Source organism: Amblyraja radiata, chromosome 7 (genome assembly GCF_010909765.2).
Source record: "Amblyraja radiata isolate CabotCenter1 chromosome 7, sAmbRad1.1.pri, whole genome shotgun sequence".
In the NCBI taxonomy this organism is placed as follows: Eukaryota; Metazoa; Chordata; class Chondrichthyes; order Rajiformes; family Rajidae; genus Amblyraja; species Amblyraja radiata.
In genome coordinates, this window is record NC_045962.1 from 22,174,928 (window position 1) to 22,196,507 (window position 21,580).

The following is a 21,580-nucleotide window of genomic DNA, read 5'->3' on the forward strand; positions in this document are numbered from 1 at the left end:
GTAAACTGTTGGGACTGAAGGCAGATAAATCCCCAGGGCCTGGTGGTCTGCATCCCAGAGTACAAAGGAGTGGCCCGAGAAATCGTGGATGCATTGGTGATCATTTTCCAATGTTCTCTCGACTCTGGAGTTGAAGCATTTCATTTTTAAGGCCAGCGTGAAAAGCGGCGGGTTGATTTGGGTGTTGAGTTAGCAGTATTGTTTTGAAAAAACTGCTTACATGTCTGTTTATGCTATAAAATGTAGAAGAAAAGTGCCATCACGATCTTTGAAATGATACTGATTCTTATGTGTTCCAGTTTTTGCTTAATTAATACAGTATGCAGTTATCCCTCTATGTAACTAAATTATGTTTGCAGGTTTTTCAGGCATACCACAATATCCATGAATTTATGTTTTTTCTTTCTATCATACCAAACCAAAATTTTTGAAAAATGAACAAAATAGATGGATTGCACAGTAACATTCCTTTGAATATTAAATTGTATATTTTGGTTAAAATAATGCCATCTTTAATGTTTACATTTTATTTTCAAATAGTAATCGTAGTTAGTAGTAATGTCAGATATGTCAGTATTCTGCTGAGCAGTTTTATTTACCGTGCCACATATGCTGCAGTGGAAGTCATTGTTTTTAGGCGCCTTCATCCAATTTAAATGTTCACTGCTCCCCCTACAGTTGTATTGAATAATTTACACTGGAGTATTTTGTTATTATTTTGTGGTACAGATGGACTGTCTGGCAATTAAATGAAACTCCATTTTGCAATTAAATGTTTTTTTTCCCTTTGTTTATTCTAAACAATAACGGACTATTGTTAAACCCACATATTATAATTTTAAGATGAGGTAGTCCAGTTGCCCATTAGATTACGTGTATTTTTAAGAGCACTTTATAAGGAAAAGTCGTTATAAACCATCTCTGGAACCTTCATGTAATTCTTTCAAATAATCTTCTGGACAAATTTAATGTATGTTTAATATAATGCATTGCTGAAATTATGACCAGAAGCACACTGGTACCGGGAAACAGACAAGCATGAAAGATTAATGTAATCTTGCAAATAATGATGCACATTCTTACACAAAAAATCCATCTGCAAATGTCATGTCAGTCATCAGAAATCTTTGATGGGTAGGTACAGCTGGGCTGTCTCTTCTGGCAAAGCTGTCCTAGAAAGTGCTAAATGTAGTTATGATGCTTAGTGCCATCTGCAGCATGCCAGCTCATCCCTACTTCATTGGCATTTAGAATGCCACATAGGGCATAAGCAGTGGAGATGGCAATTTGGTGTGACAGATTTCCACCCTCTGGAGACTCTGGTGTGTAGTTTTGCCACCTTCCCTTTACTTTCATTTGATGCTGTTGCTGGTGTTTTCTTATAGTTCATTCAAAGTAATTTTACTATATTACATTAATTATAAGATGACAAAAACAAAACTGATCAAAATGTTCAGTGTGAAAAAGATAAATAATTAGAAGATTCTATACAGGCATATTCAATTTTGGTAAAATCAGTACTATCTGCCTTGGCATCTAATTATATGTTTTCATTGCTTTTTTCCCCTTAATTATAAAAGACATTCGAGTAAAATTTGCCTTTTATAGCCTTGCCATATGTTCATACATATGCCAACCACATTCAGCAATTCCAGTTTTAAATAATGTCAAAACTTTAGGTCATAATTTTCTGTGTCTGACCTTATTTTGTTTTGTAGTTACAGAGTACGAAGGACATGGGTTTCTGGTTCTGAAGGAATGTGATATTCAAGAATTTGATGGGTATGTTCCCCTTGAAACACTACAAAATATTTGTTGAACTTTGTCTGTAATGAATTTCCCCTCAAAGTTCTACTTCAAAACCGTTTTGATATTATGTCAGCAAGGCCATTGCCGAATAATACTAATCGGACGCTTGCAATTTGAAGACACAAGAAACTGCAGATACTGGAAATATTGGAACTACCTCGCAGTGCCAGAGACCCGCGTTTGAGCCTGGCCTTGGATGCTGTCTGTGTGGAGTTTGCTTATTCTCCCTGTGACCATGTGGGGGTGCTCCAGTTTCCTCCCACATCCCAAAGATATTCCAGTTTACAGGTTAATTGGCCTCCGTAAATTGCTTCTAGTGTGTATGGATTGGTTGAGAAAGTGGGATATCATAGAATTAATGTGAATGGGTGATTAGTGGCCGGTTTGGACTCGGTGGGCCAAAGGGCCTGTTTCCATGCTTTATCTCTAAATCAAAACTCAGTGGGTCAGAGAGCTTCTGTGGAGGGAATGGGCAGATGCTATTTCAGGTCAGGTCCCTTCAGACTGATGGAATGGGGGGGGGGGAGAAAGCTGGAAAAGAGAGGTGGGGATGGGACAATGTCTGGCAAGTCTGGTGGTTGCAGGTGGGGGGAGAATGGGTAATTGGCAGATGGATGGAGATAGTGACAAAGGCTAGAGGTGAAAAGGCGACATAAGGGAATCAGATAATATACCGAATATAATATATATATATTTATTTATATATCAGATAATGAATGTATTCAAGAGAGTTAGATATAGCTCTTGGGGCTAACGGAATCAAGGAGTATGGGAAGAAAGCAGGAATGGGGTGCTGATTTTGGATGATCATATTGAATGGCGGAGCTGGCTTGAAGGACCGAATGGCCTACTCCTGCATCTATTTTCTATTTTTCTATAAGGAAAGAAGATGTGAAGCCTGTGGGAGGGATATGGATGGAATGGAACAGGGGGAAAATGGGATGCAGAGATGGAAGAGGGCATATATAAGAAAGGAGAAGTGTGACTGGGGTGGTGGGAGATGTGGGTGCGCACTGGGTTAGGGTAGGGCAGGTGCAAGGAAAAGAGAATGAGGGTATTACTTGAAAATGGAGAATTCAATGTTCATATGTCGGGTTGTAAGCTGCTAAAGCAGAATGTGAGGTGCTGTTCTTCCATTTTGTTGTGGCCTCACTCTGGCATTGGAAGAGGCCAAAGATAGAAAGGTCGCTATGGGAAGCTGAGTTAAAATGGTTAGCAACCAGTAACTCCAGAAAGCCTTGGTGGACAGAATGTAATTTTTCAGTGAAAAGGTCAAACTGAATATGTCTGGAGAGCCTCTTCTAATAATTGTTTTACATTTTTTCATGTTACAGTTTGATTTTGTTCAGTTTGACTTTTAAGTATGTTTTCAAATAATAAAGGGAGTAAAGAAAAATTACCTTGAAAAAAACTGACACGCAGGAATGATTTGGTTTAGTGCAGTGTAAATGAATTAGTAAATAATCTATTACTTAAGGTGCTTTTAAGGAAAATTGATTATCATATGATAGAATTTTATATCAGAATTGAAAGTGATTGTTCAATCTGAAACTGGGGTCTTAAGTGAAGCAAGGCAATGTACAAGGCCTGACGTGGCCGTGAAAAATTGGGAACCTTCATTAAAAGCTATAATAGTAAACAAACAATGTGTAACATTTAAAGAATTGAGACATAACATAACAAATATATCTCTTTTGAGGCAAAAATATCTCAACAGATAAATTTGCCCTGCCTAAGTAAAAGCTCTATCAGATCGAAAGAAAAGTCTTATCATGTCAAAAGGAGCCACAGTTTGACTGTTGGGTAAATTTCAGATTTCAGCAAAAGGAGAACCAGGATAAGAAAAATATGGTAAAGTACAGGAGTAATCTGTTGACTAAACATTAAAATAAACAGACTACAAAAACTGCTTGGCATATAGATAGAAAGGATGAAAATAACAAAAAAAACTGTGTGTGCCTTACACACTGAGACAGGAGAAATAGCAACTGAGGACTAAGTAAATGGCAGAAAAACTGTGAATATATATTTGTCTGTTATCGTGGAATCTCTTGAAAATAGTGGTGGAGGGTAAACAGGGAACTAAAAGAAATTAGCATTACTAAAAATGTTTGCCGTGCTGAAATATTCCTGGAGCCTAATGACCTTTGGCAGAGATACATGGGCTGTCATCTTCCAAAGTTCCATCAACTCTAGAATTTTTCCCAAAGATTGGAAGGTGGCAAATATAATTCTGCTGTTTCTGATAGAAGAGACAGAGAAATTGGGGGACAACCGACTGTATAGCCTGGCATCAGTAGTGAAAATGTGAGATTATTATTACTAAAACAGGGCTTGAAATTAACGGTTGCCCGGGTGCCACTGACCACTCAAAGTGCCGCCTGGGAAACCTAAACGGCGAGTTATTTTGCCCCGCTCGGCAACTTGGTTTATACCGTAGACCGAAGTGTGGCATGACGGAGGGTCGAAGCGAATGACGGGCCCCACGCAGCAGCAGCGGCTCCATCTCCTCCCCCTCCTCCTGCTCCTGCACCCCGCCCAGCCTGATAACGGCCGCTGCTGCCACTCTACTTTCAAAGCAAACGCTTGGAGGAGGGAGGTGTCGGTCAGAGGCGGAAGGGGGGGGGAGTGCCAAAACACTCTCGTCAGCCCTGCACCGCAGCCAGGATCGATCCGGCGCTGCAATCGCTGCCGAACCGCCACTGGACCATCCCCGTCCCCACCCGAGGGTGGCCAGAGGCGTCGGGAGTCAGACGGGAGCGGTGCCCCGAGGCCCACAGCCAGCGCAGTGAAGCAGTGCTAAACCCAGCTCAACTGTGCCTGTTCCTCCAGCTTAACTTACAGCCCTGTCTGTATTGAGACATGGCTTTAGGCGAGACAGGCAGTTGAGCTGCATTTAGTGCTGGATTGAGCTGAAATTACCGTTCACGGGGCCTCCGAATCCTCGCACGCGTGTGTGAGTGTGCGCATGCGTGCGCGGCCGCCAAGTTATTCTGTCCCCTCTATAATTTGATAGCGATTTCCGTGCCTGACAGGGACGCCCAAGACAGCGATGATGCCGGTGCTGTCCGAGGAGCGCTGGCCTTCCTTCCCACATCCCCTGCCCCTTCCTCTCTCTCTCCCTCTTGTACGCCCCCCTCCACTCCCCTTATCCTGAGACACCTCCTCTCCATCCCGCACTGATCCCCATTCCTGCCTCTATTCAGTCCTCACTGACATCCCCTGTGCTCCCCTCCTCATCTACTCCCCCCCCCCCCCCCCATCTATGCATCCTGCACTGATCTCTCTATCCACCTCGCATTGATTCTCCTGCCACTCCCCATCAATCTTACACTGGTCCCCCCAATTGATCCTGTACTGACCCCCCTTCCCATCCATCCTGCACTGCTCCTCCCCTTCATCCAGCACTGCTCCCCCCATCCATCCTGCACAGATCCCCCCCCCCCCCCATTCAACCCACTGTCATCCCCGCGCTCTCCCCTCACAATTTTACCTACTCCAACCAACACGCACTAATTCCCCTGCCTCAATCCATCCAATCCACACTGATTGCCTTCTCAACCCCCCCCCCCCCCCCCCACCACCATCTATCCATCCTGCACTGATTCACACACACAAATCTGGCAAGGTTGCCGGCTGGCAACAGGGAAAAAAAGTTAAGCGAGAGCCCTGTAAAATAGTACAGGTGCACAACCTTTTATCCGAAAGCCTTGGGACCAGACACTTGTCGGATTTCGGAATTTTTCGGATTTGAAAATGTGAAAAGATTGTGAAAAGATTTCACAAAGATTTTTAGCGTAGATTAGGTAGGTAGCGCGGGCGGCTTGAAAAGTCTGGAGCGGCTGCCTCCTCCCCGGAGACCGGGGAAATCATTGTAAATCATTGCATAAATGTTAGTCAGTTAGTTTGGAGGGATTTTATGTGGTTGGTGGGTGGGGGGTGAAGGGGGAAACTATAATTCTTAGTCCCCTACCTGGTCGGAGAGGCGGGGAGCGGGCAATGCTTTACCGGGTCGCCGTGCAGTAAGCTCCGGAGCGCTGTGGCCGCCGACTCCCAACATCGTGGAGCTGGGGCTGCGGGCGTCCGGCCGCGGGCGGCGCCGGTTGGAGCTCCGACCCCGGCAACTCTACCCCTGGCTGCGCTGCGCTCCAAATCCAGCGCCGCCCGCAGCCCCAGCTCCGCGATGTTGGGAGTCGGCGGCGTCACAGCGCTGGGATACCAGCGGGGAGCGGGCAATGCTTTACCGGGTCGCCGTGCGGTAAGCTCCGGAGCGCTGTGGCCGCCGACACACAACATGTCGGCGGCCACAGCGGTGCTGGGGCTGCGGGCGTCCGGCCGCGGGCGGCGCTGCATTTGGAGCGCCGCGCAGCCAGGGGTAGAGTTGCCAGGGTCGGAGCTACAACCTGCGCCGCCCGCAGCCCCAGCTGGGAGTCGGCGGCCACAGCGCTCCGGAGCTTACTGCACGGCGACCCGGTAAGGCATTGACCGCTCCCCGCCTCTCCGACCAGGTAGGGGACTAAGAATTAAAGTTTCCCTCTTCACCCCCCCTCCCCCCCCCCCCTTTTCACATAAAAGCCCTCCAAACTAACTGACTAACATTTAAGCAATGATTTACAGATGTTTAAGTGTCTCCCCGGTCTCCGGGGAGGAGGCAGCCGCTACAGTAGTACAGACCTGGGTTGACCGTGGGTCGTTTCGAGTCAAGTTTGGCGCCAAACGCGAGCTTTGGTGTGCAGACCAAAGATCCTATGCTCTGCTATAAGATCTCTTTGGTGCAGACGAAATCTTGGAAAAAATGGCTGGTTTTCAGAGTTTTTCGGTTTCCGGAACTCCGGATAAAAGGTTGTGCACCTGTAGTAGGATTCTTAGAAACGAACATTAGGTTGGCAAGAGTTCACATGGATTTATTGAAGGGAAATTATGTTTGACGGACTTGTTAGGCCTTCAATAAAGGTCACACAAGAGGTAGTTGAATATAATTAGAGCAGATGGGAATGGAGCTAACATATTGACATGCTGAGGGTTGGTTACTGGATCGAAGACAGAATAAGAATCAGGTGATTTACAGGTTGGATGCTCATAGTTAAATATAAGTGTTTTGAATAAGGGAACCAAGTATTTTAGATCAAGTTTGCAGATAGTACACAACTGGGCAACATTGTAGGTTGGAGGAGAATACAGTGCAGCTTCAGAGGCAATTGATATATATAAATTAAATGAACAGCAAGAAAATCATGATAGAATATAACCGAGAACTTGCAGATCATCCACTTTGGCAAGAAAAAGTTGAAAAGTAGAGAATATATATATTTTTTAATTCATAGGAGATGTAAAGGTATTGATATCCAGAGTGCTCCGAATGCCTTTGTACAATAATCACTGATAACTATCACTGAGGCTAAATCATAATTTATGAATTCAAATGGTATGATGGCATATATTACCAGTGGGTTTGGGTACAAGAGTGAAGAAGTAATGTTGCAATTATACATGCATGACTTAAACTGTATGAATGGAGGGACATCTCTTGGACCTGATTAGGCAAGTAAGCCTGACATCTGTGGCAGATAACTTACTGGTGGAGATTCTGAGGAATAAGATATACGTGCATTTGGAAAGACGGGTTATTTACTGATAGTGAGTACGGCTTTGTGTCTCATCATCTCAGTCTCCTACGCTCCAAGGAATAAAGTCCTAACTTGCCCAACCTCTGCCCATAGCTCAGGCCCTCGAGTCCTGGCAACATTCCCATACGTCTTCCCTGCACTCTTTCCAGCTTAAGAGGATTTAATGTTATCTTGGCTACAGTGACTGTGATTGTAATTTTAATTTTCAAATTATATTAAAATTGTAATTTTCATTTTGAAAATCAGCTTGACCAATCTGCTTTTTGGGCAATTGTCTGGACCCTAATATGGCACACAAGGTTAAATTCCCTGGTCAGGGGTTTAACTTGGTGTATAAGCATCTGAAATACGACCTGTTGAAAACCAATCACTTGTGCAATCCATTTTCAGGTAAAACAGAAGGCCGTTTATTAGTCAATCTTTGACCTAGAAGAAGGAGAGGGGGGCATTCTTTATACCAGGTGCAGATCACACACTCTTTTCAAGTATACAAATACCACATTATTATACACATTGTGTGGTAAGGTACAGCATTTTAATCTAATGTACAAACACTTACTTATCATCCTATTAGGTGCAGATGCATTCACGGCCAATTATTTCATGAAGGGATCCTGCCTTATCAGTATATCTGAGGACTGTGGTGGTCTCCTGGTCAGGTTTCTTCTTAAGTATGTTGCTGCTCTACCTACACCTTGGATTGCTCTGGCATTGTCATTGTGAGACTGAGTCGAGCTATTTCTGCTACTACCCTTAGACTACCCTCTTTTATCTCAATAACACACTAACATGGGTTGTTTAATCTGGCATCTCGCTGTAGTGATGAGCAAAAAATGTATTATCACTTAGTGTTATACTGTGGAATCAACATGCCTCTTTCCTTGTCCTGTGCCAATAGACAATAGACAATAGGTGCAGGTGTAGGCCATTCGGCCCTTCGAGCCAGCACTGCCATTCTATGTGATCATGACTGATCATCCCCAGTCAGTACCCCGTTCCTGCCTTCTCCCCATATCCCCTGACTCTGCTATTTTTAAGAGCCCTATCTAGCTCTCCCTTGAAAGCATCCAGCGAACCTGCCTCCACCGCCCTCTGAGGCAGAGAATTCCGCAGACTCACCACTCTGTGAGAAAAAGTGTTTCCTCGTCTCCGTTCTAAATGGCTTACTACTTGTTCTTAAACTGTCTTATTAGAAATATTACTGCAAAAAGGTTAATGTACTAAATGTAAGATCCACGTCTTTGCAGATCTGGAAGGATACTTCAAGGTGTACATTGTGGTTTCAGACATGTCCTTAATAAAATCACTATTCAGAACATTCTCAAATTGATATGAATTGCAGGGTAATTGAGGCTTCCAGTTACCAGGGTAGTAAATTCAATAGCTTCCTAATTTATGCTGTATCTTGAATGTGTGACCCTCCTTTAGGCCTTGCCTTCCACTTTTTAACCATTGTAGAATGTGGTGCAAATTAATTAGGCAAGAAAATTGAAATCCAATAACCACATTTTGGTTGGCCAAATAGCAGCAGCAGTAGCAACAGATACATGTCGCTGTTCTCTCTCAATGGGCATGGATTAATGGCTTGTGCCGATTCTTCAATGGTTCTATTCTCCATATTGCCCAGATTCAGACGACTGAATCATGTGGAGTGTGTTTTTCCACAACAGTATTGACATAATGATCCTGGGCATTTATGTCAACTTTTATTATGGTTGCCCAGCATGTATAAGTTAGTCTAAAAGTATTTAATCTTAAACAAAGGAAACCAGATGGAAGAAACACTGATAAATTGCTCAACAGTGTAGAAATATCCAGAGCCAAAGGGTTTAATCTGATCTTCAACACATTGATATTAAGTCTCTGATCTAATATCGAGAGTGACCACTCACTGTGTTCAGATAATCATCAACCTAATCTTTCCAGTCACTTTGAGCTGGTCCGGGTCAGATGCAATTAGATTGGTGCATTTTTGCACTTTCCATTCTAAAAATTAGTCGTCTCACCTTGTTTTTGCAGTCTTTGCAGATCTGGAAGGATACTTCAATGTGTACATTGTGGTTTCAGGCATGTCCTTAATAAAGTTACTATTCAGAACATTCTCAAATTGATATAGATTGCAGGGTGATTTGGTGAGGCTTCCAGATACCAGCGTAGTAAATTCAATAGCTTCCAGCATTTATGCTGTATCTTGAATGTGTGACCCTACTTTAAGCCTTGCCTTCCACTTTTTAACCATTGCAGAATGTGGTGCGAATTAATTAGGCAAGTAAATTGAAATCCAATAACCACATTTTGGTTAAAAACTAATAATCATGCAATATAAACTGAAATATGATGGGAAACAATCCTTCATGGAGTCCAAAAATACTAAATGCTGGTTAAGTGATACAATGTCAAGGAATGCTATTGACCTGAAAATATTAAATGCAATATTGTATTAAACGGATGTGATATGTGCACCTTATCAAGTATATGAAGTGTTGTTTCTTGAGTTTATATTTGAGTTTTGTGAAACAATTTTAGAAGTGAGATGGAGAATCAAAGTGTTTAAGAAGGAACTGCAGATGCTGGAAAATCAAAGGTAGACAAAAGTGCTGGAGAAACTCAGCGGGTGCGGCAGCATCTATGGAGCGAAGGAAATAGGCAACGTTTCGGGCCGAAACCTTTGAGAACCAAAGTGATGGGCAACTGAAAGTTTGGACAAGATTACATTTAAAGTTGAAAGAAGTGGATCATATTTGTCTTCACATCCCCCTGTAAAGGCATATATGTGAATTCTTCTTATTCAAAAATATTGCTTCCACAACAATTTTTTGTGTTTTTTCCTTTGCTGTTTAGAGTGGTGTGTGTGGGCGGTGATGGAACTGCCAGTGAGGTTGCTCGTGCCTTACTGCTCCGAGCGCAGATTGATGCTGGGAAGGACGTAGATTCCAACTTCACGCCTGTCAGAGCACCACTTCCTCTCGGCATAATACCAGCAGGTGGGCTTGCAAAATGCTGACTCATCTGGATATGCATCTGTTCATATTCTGTTTATTATCCTTTCATAATTTAAGTTAAACGACCAGCATTTATTATATTGAGGTGTGTGTGCTTGCTTGCATGTAGGTTTGTCTATATATATGTGTGTTTATATATAGTTACACATTATGGGCGCATGTTTTGGGAGGTAATAAATGATGTACTGAAAAAGAATTGATTATTGGTGAATAATTTGTTTAAAAGTATGTCTTTGTTATTGTTATTTTCTATATTTGGCAATTTCCTAAAGCATCTCATTGTTGTGAGCTTACATTTGAAGAATATAGAATCTGATTTTCTTTTTCACATAATATTACAGGAACTGTCTTGTATTAGATCATCAAACTACATAGTGCTGAATCAAAGATTCAAGAGATTATTTCATATAAAGGTTCAAAGGTTAACATTGAATATCAAGGGTCACTTTGCACCTGAGACATTGAGGTTTATAGATCAATTGTATCCAGAATCCACGGCCACAGTAATTCAACAGTAGTTATATTTCTAAAAACAAAACATATGAGGTTGGATAGTTTTTCACTAGAATTTACTTTTGCCAAGATTACCTTGGAACTGTTAAGTTTTGTATAATGAAATATTGCAGTGGGAATGTATATAGACTTAAAGAAATGGGTCTTGATCATTTTTGATGGCAATGTTTTTTTCTGTGGATGGTTTTGTTACAGATGGGAAAGGTGGGATGAAAGGGTGAAGTGGTATCTTATGGAAATTCCAGTTTCAACAGCAACGTGCATTTCATGTTGATTATAGTATATTTTCACTCTTAAAATGAATGAAGGTGCCTGTCTAATATATTTGATTAAGTAGGTTATTCTGAGAAAAGCAATGAGGCTATTAAGTAGACATTTTTAGAAATCGTGGTTTGTATTTGGCTTGTGACATGTACCTACCATTGATGCATGTATAAATGAAACTCCCCAAGACGTACAGGTTTGTAGATTAATTGGCTTCTGTAAAATTGGCCCTTGTGTATAGGGAGTGGATGAGAAAGTTGGATAACATGGAAGTATTGTGAATGGGAGATCAGTGGTCAGTATGAACTCGGTGGGCTGAAGGTTCTATTTCTCTGCTGTATCTCTAAAATAAACTGAAATAAACCCTGATTTAAATGATATCTAGAAGACTGAAAGGAAAATATATTCTAAATGACAAGGCCTTGTATAGTAACTGCTGCTATATGGACAGTCTAGAACAAGCCCATCCCATGTAACTGAGGAAACCTTAGACAGATGGCAAAGCCATTCCTCGAGTTTTGTCATCTGTCAAACCTTACGAAAGTCAGAGATGTAAGGAAGCATTCAAAAACGATTAAAAATCAAAGATCAAATGGAAAAAAAAAATCATGCCCTGGAAATACTTAATGGAGACATTTAAATATTTTAAAACTTTACGGTCAACACAGATAATTTAAGAAAATAAATTATTATTCCTTTTCACACATGCAAGCATAAAATCTCCATTGAAATTAATAAGTTTGCTAGATCTAACCAGGTGCAGAGTTATGCCCCTGTCCCACTTAGGAAACCTGAACGGAAACCTCTGGAGCCTTGGCACCCCACCCAAGGTTTCCGTGTGGTTCCCGGAGGTTTTTGTCAGTCTCCCAACCTGCTTCCACTACCTGCAACCTCCGGCAACCACCTGCAACCTCCGGGAACCACACGGAAACCTTGGGTGGGGAGCAAAGTCTCCAGAGGTTTCCGTTCAGGTTTCTAAGTGGGACAGGGGCATAACTCTGCACCTGGTTAGATCTAGCAAACTTATTAATTTCAATGGAGATTTTATGCTTACATGTGTGAAAAGGAATAATAATTTATTTTCTTAAATTATCTGTGTTGACCGTAAAGTTTTAAAATATTTAAATGTAACCGAGGTTGCAGGTGGTTGCAGGTGGTTGCCGGAGGTTGCAGGTAGTGGAAGCAGGTAGGGAGACTGACAAAAACCTCCGGGAACCACACGGAAACCTTGGGTGGGGCGTAAAGTCTCCAGAGGTTTCCGTTCAGGTTTCCTAAGTGGGACAGGGGCATTAAGCAGCTCACCAGCAAATTGTTTTGTAATTCCAGTACGTTTGTACTCTACAGGGACGGGTTACACCTAAACTGGAGGGACACCAATATCTTTGTAGGTTGGATTGCTTGTGCTACTCAGGAGGGGTATAAAAGAAGTGGGGGCTGCTGCATTACTGATCAGGGAGAAGATCACAGCTGCACTTTGCGAGTTCATCTTGGAAGGCTCATCAAGTGAGGACATATGGGTAGAATTTGGGAGTAAGAAAGATGAAGTCACCATTTATTGGATTGTAGACATCCCAATGTCCAACAGGATCTTGGGATCAGGAAAATTTGGAAGTCATGTTGCAGCTGTGTAAAACTTTAGTTAGGCCACATTTAGAATAGTGTGTGAGTTCTGTTTACCACATTACAGGAAGAGTGTGGTGACTTTGGAGATGGTACAAAAGAGGTTCTCCAGGATGTTGCCTGTACTGGAGAGTATTAGCTCTAAGAAGTTGGACAAGTTTGGATTGTTTTTTCCAGAGTTTTAAGAGCTGAGGAGCAACCTGATAAAAAATAAATAAAATTGAGAGGCATAGATAGGGTTGATAGTCAAAGTCTTTTTTCTGAAAAGTGAAAATGTCAAATACTATTAAGATAAGAGGATGAAAGTTTAAAGGAGAAGTGTGAGGCAAGTTATCTTTTACACGCAGAGTGGTAGGTTGCTGGGACACGTTGCCATGGATTGTGGTGGAAGCAGATATGATAGCAACGCTCCTGAAACATTTAGACTGATGCATGAATAGGCAGAGAATAAAGGCAGGCAGATCATATGCATGATGTGATTGTTAGATTAGTATCATGATCGGCATCAACATGGTGGGTCAAACAACCTGTTCCTATGCTGCACCGTTTTATGTTCATTGCTCAAATCTACTAGTTCAATGACAGAGCAGGGGTCAAGGAAAGAGGATTCACGTCGCGGCCCTGTTTTCACCAATCTTTCCACCACCACGCACAAGAAGCACAAGACAGACACCATTGTATGCAGATGCTGAGAAGTGTGTTCAGCTCTGGCTGAACAACTTCTAATCTTGTGTGTGGACTCGACAAAAAGAAGAATGACAGATAGTGATTGATGTGCTGGCAAGAATCTCAGCAAGTTTTGGATCTGCATTTGAGTTCAAATCTGAAACTTACAGGCATTTACTATTGTTTCGCAGGCTTATGTTTAAGCACAGATTTAGTCTACAGATTTTAATGCTGATTTCTTCTTCTTTGGATGGTGGATAATTATTGTGAATTGCAATTTTTAATTTAAAGCATGCACAAGTACCAATTGGCTGAACATTTGATCCATTTCTAAGACAAATAATGTACCTAGAAGACCTGTAATGTACAATATTCATTAAGAATAAAATTAGGCAAAGTCAAAATTGTTCCTGGTCATAAATTTTATGAAGTTTAATGACATTATAAATTTGATAGTAGAATAACAGACCATTTTCTCATAACAGACCAACAGTCGTATAAAATTATTGAATTTCATACTTCCCAAGCTTTTAATTAGGTATTAATCGAAAAAACTGATGGATGTGTATTTAATCTAACCATAAGCAGAGCAAAAGTTGTGGGCAAGGTAAGTAAGTGCTTTGAACGTTTCACTCCTAGATTGTTGTTGCATGAATCTTTCATGGCTTTGACTTAAGCCCAGCTATTTTTTCATAGCTTTGACTTAAGCCCGGCTATTTTTAGCTCCAACAAGTATTCAACTCCGTTTAGTTCAGTTTATTATTGTCACGTATATGAAAAGGGTTTAGTGAAAAAATATTTTTGCAAGCTATCTGTGGATGGAGTCAATCGATGGGAGGTTGGTTTGCGTGATGGACTGGGCTACATCCACAACTCACTGCAATTTCTTGTATTGGATGGAGCTGTTCCCAAACCATGCTTGACTCAAGCTAGAAGCCAGTTGTCTAGTTGATTCCCAATGGCTTCTAATTTGCAAGAGATCCTTGTTAATTACAGTAAATTGTGTACTGTCTTCATACTTTATCTGACTTCTGGAATTCAGAACCCCTTTCTTGGGGATAAGGCTAACATTATCAGAAGTTGGGTGGTAGTAAAAGGACCGAGACTGAACATTGTGATTTGATAAATAAGTATATCTTAAGAACAGTATCAACCATTCTTTTTGATCACTTTTCAACTGAATTGGGAAAGATTAATATTGGAATGGATTTTCCTCTGAAATCCGGACATATCTGGGCAATTTTCCACATTGTTTGTGGATGCCAATGTTGTTGCAAATTAGTATGATTGAATAAATTAGTTAGAGGTGCAGCGGGTTCTAGAACACCGTCTTTAACACTGCAATGGGTATTTTTGTTCAACTCCAGCCTTGCTATATTCAGAGCAATCAGCTGTTTATTGATACCATATAGAGGAAACAGAATGAGATGAAGATGGATGCTGTGCTGGTGGGGTCCTCAGGAGGAGGCCCAAATTGATTATTCCCTTGACAGTACTGGGTGATGAAGGCCACAGATTCTTTATGTTGATTTTAATCTTATATTTTTGATTTCCTTTTGTAGTCATAGACAGGGTTCTGCCACCATTGAGGACCAGGATGATTAGGGAGCTGTCCCTTCTTATTAGGTGTAACAAGTCCATTACCATTTATGAATGATTGGGCCAGGGCGGGGCTACAGAGCATCGATCTAATCTCACAGGCTTGGCGTTACTTGGCCCTATCGATAGCTTGTGCTTGCCATTGTTTGGTGGGTACATAGTCCAGAACTGCAGGTACAGTTGACTCATTCCTTATTTGTAGGTATGCCTGCAACTTCTCCTGGCAGATGAGGGCACATTATTCTGTTGTTGCTAATGATATGCCAGCTTATCAAAAAATAGTTTTGAGTTGTAGAATCTGTTTTAAAAAAAAAGTCTTATCCTGTTTAGCCTGATGCACTGTGTCCTTGGTGTCAAGGCAAGAATTTATCTCCACATTGCTTTGGCCTATCTTAAAGAAAAATTGTCATAGACAGGTACAGCTGCACAAGATTTTTTTAGGATGATCTTAAATAAATCTTGTACACACTTTGATCTGAGCATCTGCTGCAGACTTATTCTAGGAGGTGTACTTTGTCACACTTCAAGGTGGACAAGGAAGTCGATCATTCAGCGAACATTATGTCCTTGCTGCCTTCAGTACTTTTTCCTGCTGTGTTCATTACGGAGTGCTTCTTCTGGGGGAGGGAGGGTGATGGGTGGTAATTAACCAAATCCTCTTGATTGGACATCATTATGCTGTCACTCTAGGTAGATATATTCCCCCTGTGAAGCAGGCAATACCTATTGACAGTGATGGGTAAGAATAGTGGGATGTGCGTGATTTAATGTGCATTTCTGGTGCTTGACCTGTTTGTGGGACTCCAGCAATTCCTCTCCATCTTTCAATTTTTGCACGAGTTTCCAAATGGCAGTTCAGTGGTTTTACAGTGTCAGCTGGACTGTTTGTAGTCTAGCTTTGTCAAACTCATTACTTAGTATGATGTTCAATTGGCTTTCCAGATGTATTGTTATTGTGTTGCTGCAGTAGTTTCATACAGGTGAGTGAGTGGCCTGCTGATTTGTGTGGGGGGCAGGCGAGATTCAAGCACAATGCCAAGGCAATTTTTATTCTGCGAAAACATCAGTAGCATCAATGATTTGTTTAATGACCGCCCACTAGTACCATTCGTATTACCAATTTTAGGTTCTTATTCTAGATTTATTTAAATTACTTCTCGGAGGAAATTTGGATTTGTGTTTCAAAATAATTAGTCCAGATCCTCTGATTACTAGTGTAGTAACATAAGTGCTGGCATAACAAGCATATCACTGATGTAGCTGGTCTTTAAAGAGCTGAGAATGGGTGATTAAAGCTGCTTGAACCATCTAATATTGCCGATGCACTAATTACATTTTAAGAAGTGCCACTGTAATATGATACCTGTGGGGATGACAGAGTTGCTTGTCAACTGCCAGTTTATTTTCTTCAACATATAAAATTGGATTGTGGAGTCAACAGGAAATGAGTTGGAAAAATTAGGTATTATTTTGGTTCAGTAAAGCTAGTTTTTTTAGTTGAATAATTAAGACAAGGAAATTCTGTGTTTTAGGTTACGACATGACCTTTACTACACGTTACCACTTGACCTGTTGGAATACTTGAGCTTTGTCCTAAATAGAAATATCTAAAAGCCTCCTAAAAAAACATTTTCACATCTGCCTTCATCGCCAACCCTGGCAGCATGTTTTGTATGTGTGGAAAAAAATCTGTTGCGTGCATCTCTGTTAAACCTCCCCTCTCTAACCTTGAAGCGATACACTCTGATCTTTGACATTTCCATTAATTTTGGGGGGAGACGTTCTGACTGTCTATCAGATTGTCAGATCTATGCTTCTCTCAATTTTATAAACATTTAACATAGATAGCATAACATAAACATAGACCACTGGGATCTCTTCTGGGGTAGAGGTGACCTGTACAAAAGGGACGGGTTATGGCCCTGTCCTACGGTACAAGTTCATTCCAAGAGCTCTCCCGAGTTTGCCCTGATTCGAACTATATTGGCTATATTTAAGAGGGAGTTAGATGTGGCCCTTGTGGCTAAGGGGATCAGAGGGTATGGAGAGAAGGCAGGTACGGGATACTGAGTTGGATGATCAGCCATGATCATATTGAATGGCGGTGCAGGCTCGAAGGGCCGAATGGCCTACTCCTGCACCTAATTTCTATGTTTCTATGTTTCTATGAACTCGGAGATTTGCCGTAGTGGCCGCTCGTCGGTACTCGGGGCTCTCGTGGACATTTTTCAACATGTTGAAAAATCTTCACGAGTCTTCCTGAGCTTACCTGCCGTTAGCGAGTCTTCCCGAGTACCTGCCATTAGCGTTACGAGCCGCTAGGAGACGTCCCCGAGCTCCGACGTACCCGCTACGTTCATTCTCCGTGCTTACAACGAGTTTGATTTTTTTTTAAACTCGTGAGAGCCCTTGGAATGAACTCGTACCGTGGGACAGGGCCATTACACCTTAACTGGAAGGGGACCGATGTTCGGGCAGGCAGGTTTGCTAGGGCTACACGTGTGGGTTTAAACTAAATAGTGGAGGGGAGGGATTGACAAATTGGGAGTATAAAGATGGAGTTGAAGGGGAAGTGGCTACAGGAAAAGTTACAAAATACTCTTGAATTAATGGGAAGGAAAGTTTGAGAAGGGATAATAGAGTAAGGCCAGGGCCAATTGCGAGCGGTGCGAGAGGGGAGGTGAATACCGAGGTCAAAGTGTTGTATATGAATGCGCGAAGTATAAGAAATAAAGTGGATGAGCTTGTGGCTCGGTTAGAAATTGGCAAGGATGATATTGTGGGAATTACAGAGACATGGCTGCAAGAGGGCCAGGGCTGGGAACTGAATATCCAAGGTTATACCTCCTATCGAATAGATAGACATGTGGGCAAAAGGGTGGGGTAACTGTTGGTGAGGAATGAAATTCAGTCCCTTGCAAGGTGTGACATTGAAACGGGAGATGTGGAGTCAGTATGGATGGAAAGGAATTGTAAGTGTACAAAGACCCTAATGGGACTTCTCTACACTACCCCAAACAGTAGTCTGGTTATAGGGTGCAAGTTGAATCTGGAGTTAAAATTGGCATGTAGTAAAGGTAATGCTACGGTTGTTATGGGAGACTTCAACATGCAGGTAGACTGGGAAAATCAGGTTGGTACTGGACACCAAGAAAGGGAGTTTGTGGAGTGCCTCCGTGATGGATTCTTAGAGCAACTTGTATTAGAGCCTACCAGGGAGAAGGCAATTCTGGATTTAGTGTTATGTAATGAATCAGATTTGATAAAGGAACTTGAGGTTAAGGACCCATTAGGAGGTAGTGACCATAATATGGTCAAGCTTCATCTACAATTGGAGAGGGAGAAGGGTGAATCGGAGGTGTCAATGTTACAGTTGAATAAAGGGGACTATGGAGCCATGAGGGAGGAGCTGGCCAAAGTTGACTGGAAAGATATCCTAGCAGGGATGACAGTGTACCAACAATGGCAGGTATTTTTGGGAATAATACAGAAGGTGCAGGATCAGTTCATTCCAAAGAGAATGAAAGATTCCAAGGGGAGTAAGAGGCGACCGTGGCTGACAAGGGATGTCAGGGACAGTATGAAAAAATAGAAGAGAAGAAGTACAACGTAGCAAAGATGAGAGGGAAGCAAGAGGATTGGGTAATGTTCAAAGAGCAACAGATAACTAAAAAGGCAATATGGGGAGAAAAGATGAGGTAAGAAGGTAAGCTAGCCAAGAATATAAAGGTGGATAGTAAAAGCTTCTTTAGGTATGTGAAGATTAGTTAAGACCAAAGTTGAACCCTTGAAGACTGAAAAAGGTGAATTTATTATGGGTAACAAGGAAATGGCAGATGAGTTGAGCGGGTACTTTGGATCCGTCTTCACTAAGGAGGACACAAACAATCTTCCTGATATACCAGTGGACAGAGGATCTGGGGTGACGGAGGAACTGAAGAAAATCCACATTAGGCAGGAAATGGTGTTGGGTAGACTGATGGGACTGAAGGCTGATAAATCCCCAGGGCCTGATGGTCTGCATCCCAGGGTACTTAAGAAAGTGGCTCTAGAAATAGTGGATGCATTGGTGATAATTTTCCAATGTTCCATAGACTCATGATCAGTTCCTGTAGATTGGAGGGTAGCTAAAGTTACCCCACTTTTTAAGAAAGGCGGGAGAGAGAAAACGGAATTGTAGACCAGTTAGCCTGACATCGGTGGTGGGGAAGATGCTGGAGTCAATTATAAAAGATAAAATAGCAGCACATTTGGATAGCAGTAACAGGATCGGTCCGAGTCAGCATGAATTTATGAAGGGGAAATCATGCTTCTGGAATTTTTTAAGGATGTAACTAGGAAAATGGACAGGGGAGAGCCAGTGGGTGTGGTGTACCTGGACTTTCAGAAAGCATTTGATGAGGTCCCACATAGGAGATTAGTGGGCAAAATTAGGGCACATGGTATTGGGGGTAGAGTGCTGACATGGATAGAAAATTGGTTGGCAGACAGGAAACAAAGAGGAGGGATTAATGGGTCCCTTTCAGAATGGCAGGCAGTGACTAGTGGGGTACTGCAAGGCTCGGTGCTGGGACCAGAGCTATTTACAATATACATCAATGATTTAGATGAAGGGATTCAAAGTAACATTAGCAAATTTGCAGATGACACAAAGCTGGGTGGCAGTGTGAATTGTGAGGAGGATGCTATGAGAATGCAGAGTGACTTGGACAGGTTGGGTGAGTGGGCAGATGCATGGCAGATGCAGTTGTTGGTAAATGTGAGGTTATCCACTTTGGTGGCAAAAACAGGAAGGCAGATTACTATCTAAATGGTGTCAAGTTGGGAAAAGGGAAAGTACAACAGGATCTGGGGGTCCTTGTTCATAAGTCAATGAAAGTAAGCATGCAGGTACAGCAGGCAGTGAAGAAAGTGAATGGCATGTTGGCCTTTATAACAAGAGGAATTGAGTATAGGAGCAAAGAGATCCTTCTTCAGTTGTATAAGGCCCTAGTGAGACCACACCTGGAGTATTGTGTGCAGTTTTGGTCCCCTAATTTGAGGAAGGACATTCTTGCTATTGAGGGAATGCAGCGTAGGTTTACAAGGTTAATTCCCGGGATGGCGGGACTGTCGTATGCTGAGAGAATGGAGCGGCTGGGCTTGTACACTCTGGAGTTTAGAAGGATGAGAGGAGATCTCATTGAAACATCTAAGATTGTTAAGGGTTTGGACACGCTAGAGGCAGGAAACATGTTCCCGATGTTGGGGGAGTCTAGAACCAGGGGCCACAGTTTAAGAATAAGGTGGAAGCCATTTAGAACGGAGACAAGGAAACACTTTTTCGCACAGAGAGTAATGAGTCTGTGGAATTCTCTGCCTCAGAGGGATATGGACGCCGGTTCTCTGGATACTCTCAAGCGAGAGCTAGATAGGGCTCTTAAAGATAGCGGAGTCAAGGGATGTGAGGAGAAGGCAGGAACGAGGTACTGATTGGGAATGATCAGCCATAATCACATTGAATGGCGGTGCTGGCTGGAAGGGCCGAATGGCCTAGTTCTGCACCTATTGTCTATTTATCGGTTCTCCCATCATTCTCCAATGCTCCAGATAAAACTATCCAAATTTATCCAAACTCAACTTATAGTTAATACCCTTTTAGTATTCTAGTAAACTTCTGCACAATCTCTGAAACCTCCGCATCCTTCCTGACTAATACTGCACACAATATTCCAACTTCAGCCTAACTAATGTTATATAAAGCTGCAACATGACATCCTAACTATTATACTCAATGTCTTGATTATTGAGTGTAGGCGTAGCAGGCACCTTTTTAAAACTATTTATTTGGGTCGCCATTTTCAGGGAGCTATAGTCTTGGACCCCAACGTCCCTCTGTACATCAATGCTGTTAAGGGTCTTATTATTAACTGTAACTTACTAATTAACCCATCTACATGGTTATGGTGCTGTTCCACCTCCGGCCAAAATAATATCCTTCCACCACTACTCTTTAAATTGTCTCCTCCTTGTATCTACAGAAGCCAGTTTCAGTCAAGTGGCTACCCTGCATGTAATTTCGAAGAAATAGCTCAGTGCACTGATAAGGTTCTGTACCCCGTCAACATTCTGACAAGCGCTAATGTCTTACGATTCAGTGAAATCTGTGCTGTAGCCAAGCTGTTATAGTGCAGCTGTAGTATCAGCATTTACTTGAAATAATCTTTTGTACATCCAAACAAAAATATAATTGAATATTATTTAGTATGGCATATTTCATATTTAAACTTGATTTTCTTATTGTAAAATGGATACATTATGACCACAGTAATAAATCAAATGGCTATTGATGGTCGTGTATTCAGGGTAGAGATGGATGCTCTCCAGTCCAATGCTCAAAGCCAATTGGAAATGCTTCCAATCTTTGTTCCCTTCTTTGGTGGGCTGCCTCTTGAGATTATTTACAAAGAATTGTTCCTCACAAAAGAACAAGAGAAGGAT

At 42.0% G+C, this 21,580-nt stretch overlaps 1 protein-coding gene across 2 annotated transcripts in view; it reads left to right on the forward strand.

Moving 5' to 3' along the window:
* cerkl (ceramide kinase like) overlaps positions 1–21,580 on the forward strand; it is a 113,094-nt gene that overhangs the window by 68,237 nt on the left and 23,277 nt on the right. For both annotated transcript variants that reach the window (XM_033023832.1, XM_033023831.1), the window contains exons 4-5: positions 1,719–1,782; positions 10,278–10,420. In XM_033023832.1, the coding sequence (XP_032879723.1) occupies positions 1,719–1,782; positions 10,278–10,420 (207 nt within the window). The remainder of the gene's footprint in view (positions 1–1,718; positions 1,783–10,277; positions 10,421–21,580) is intronic.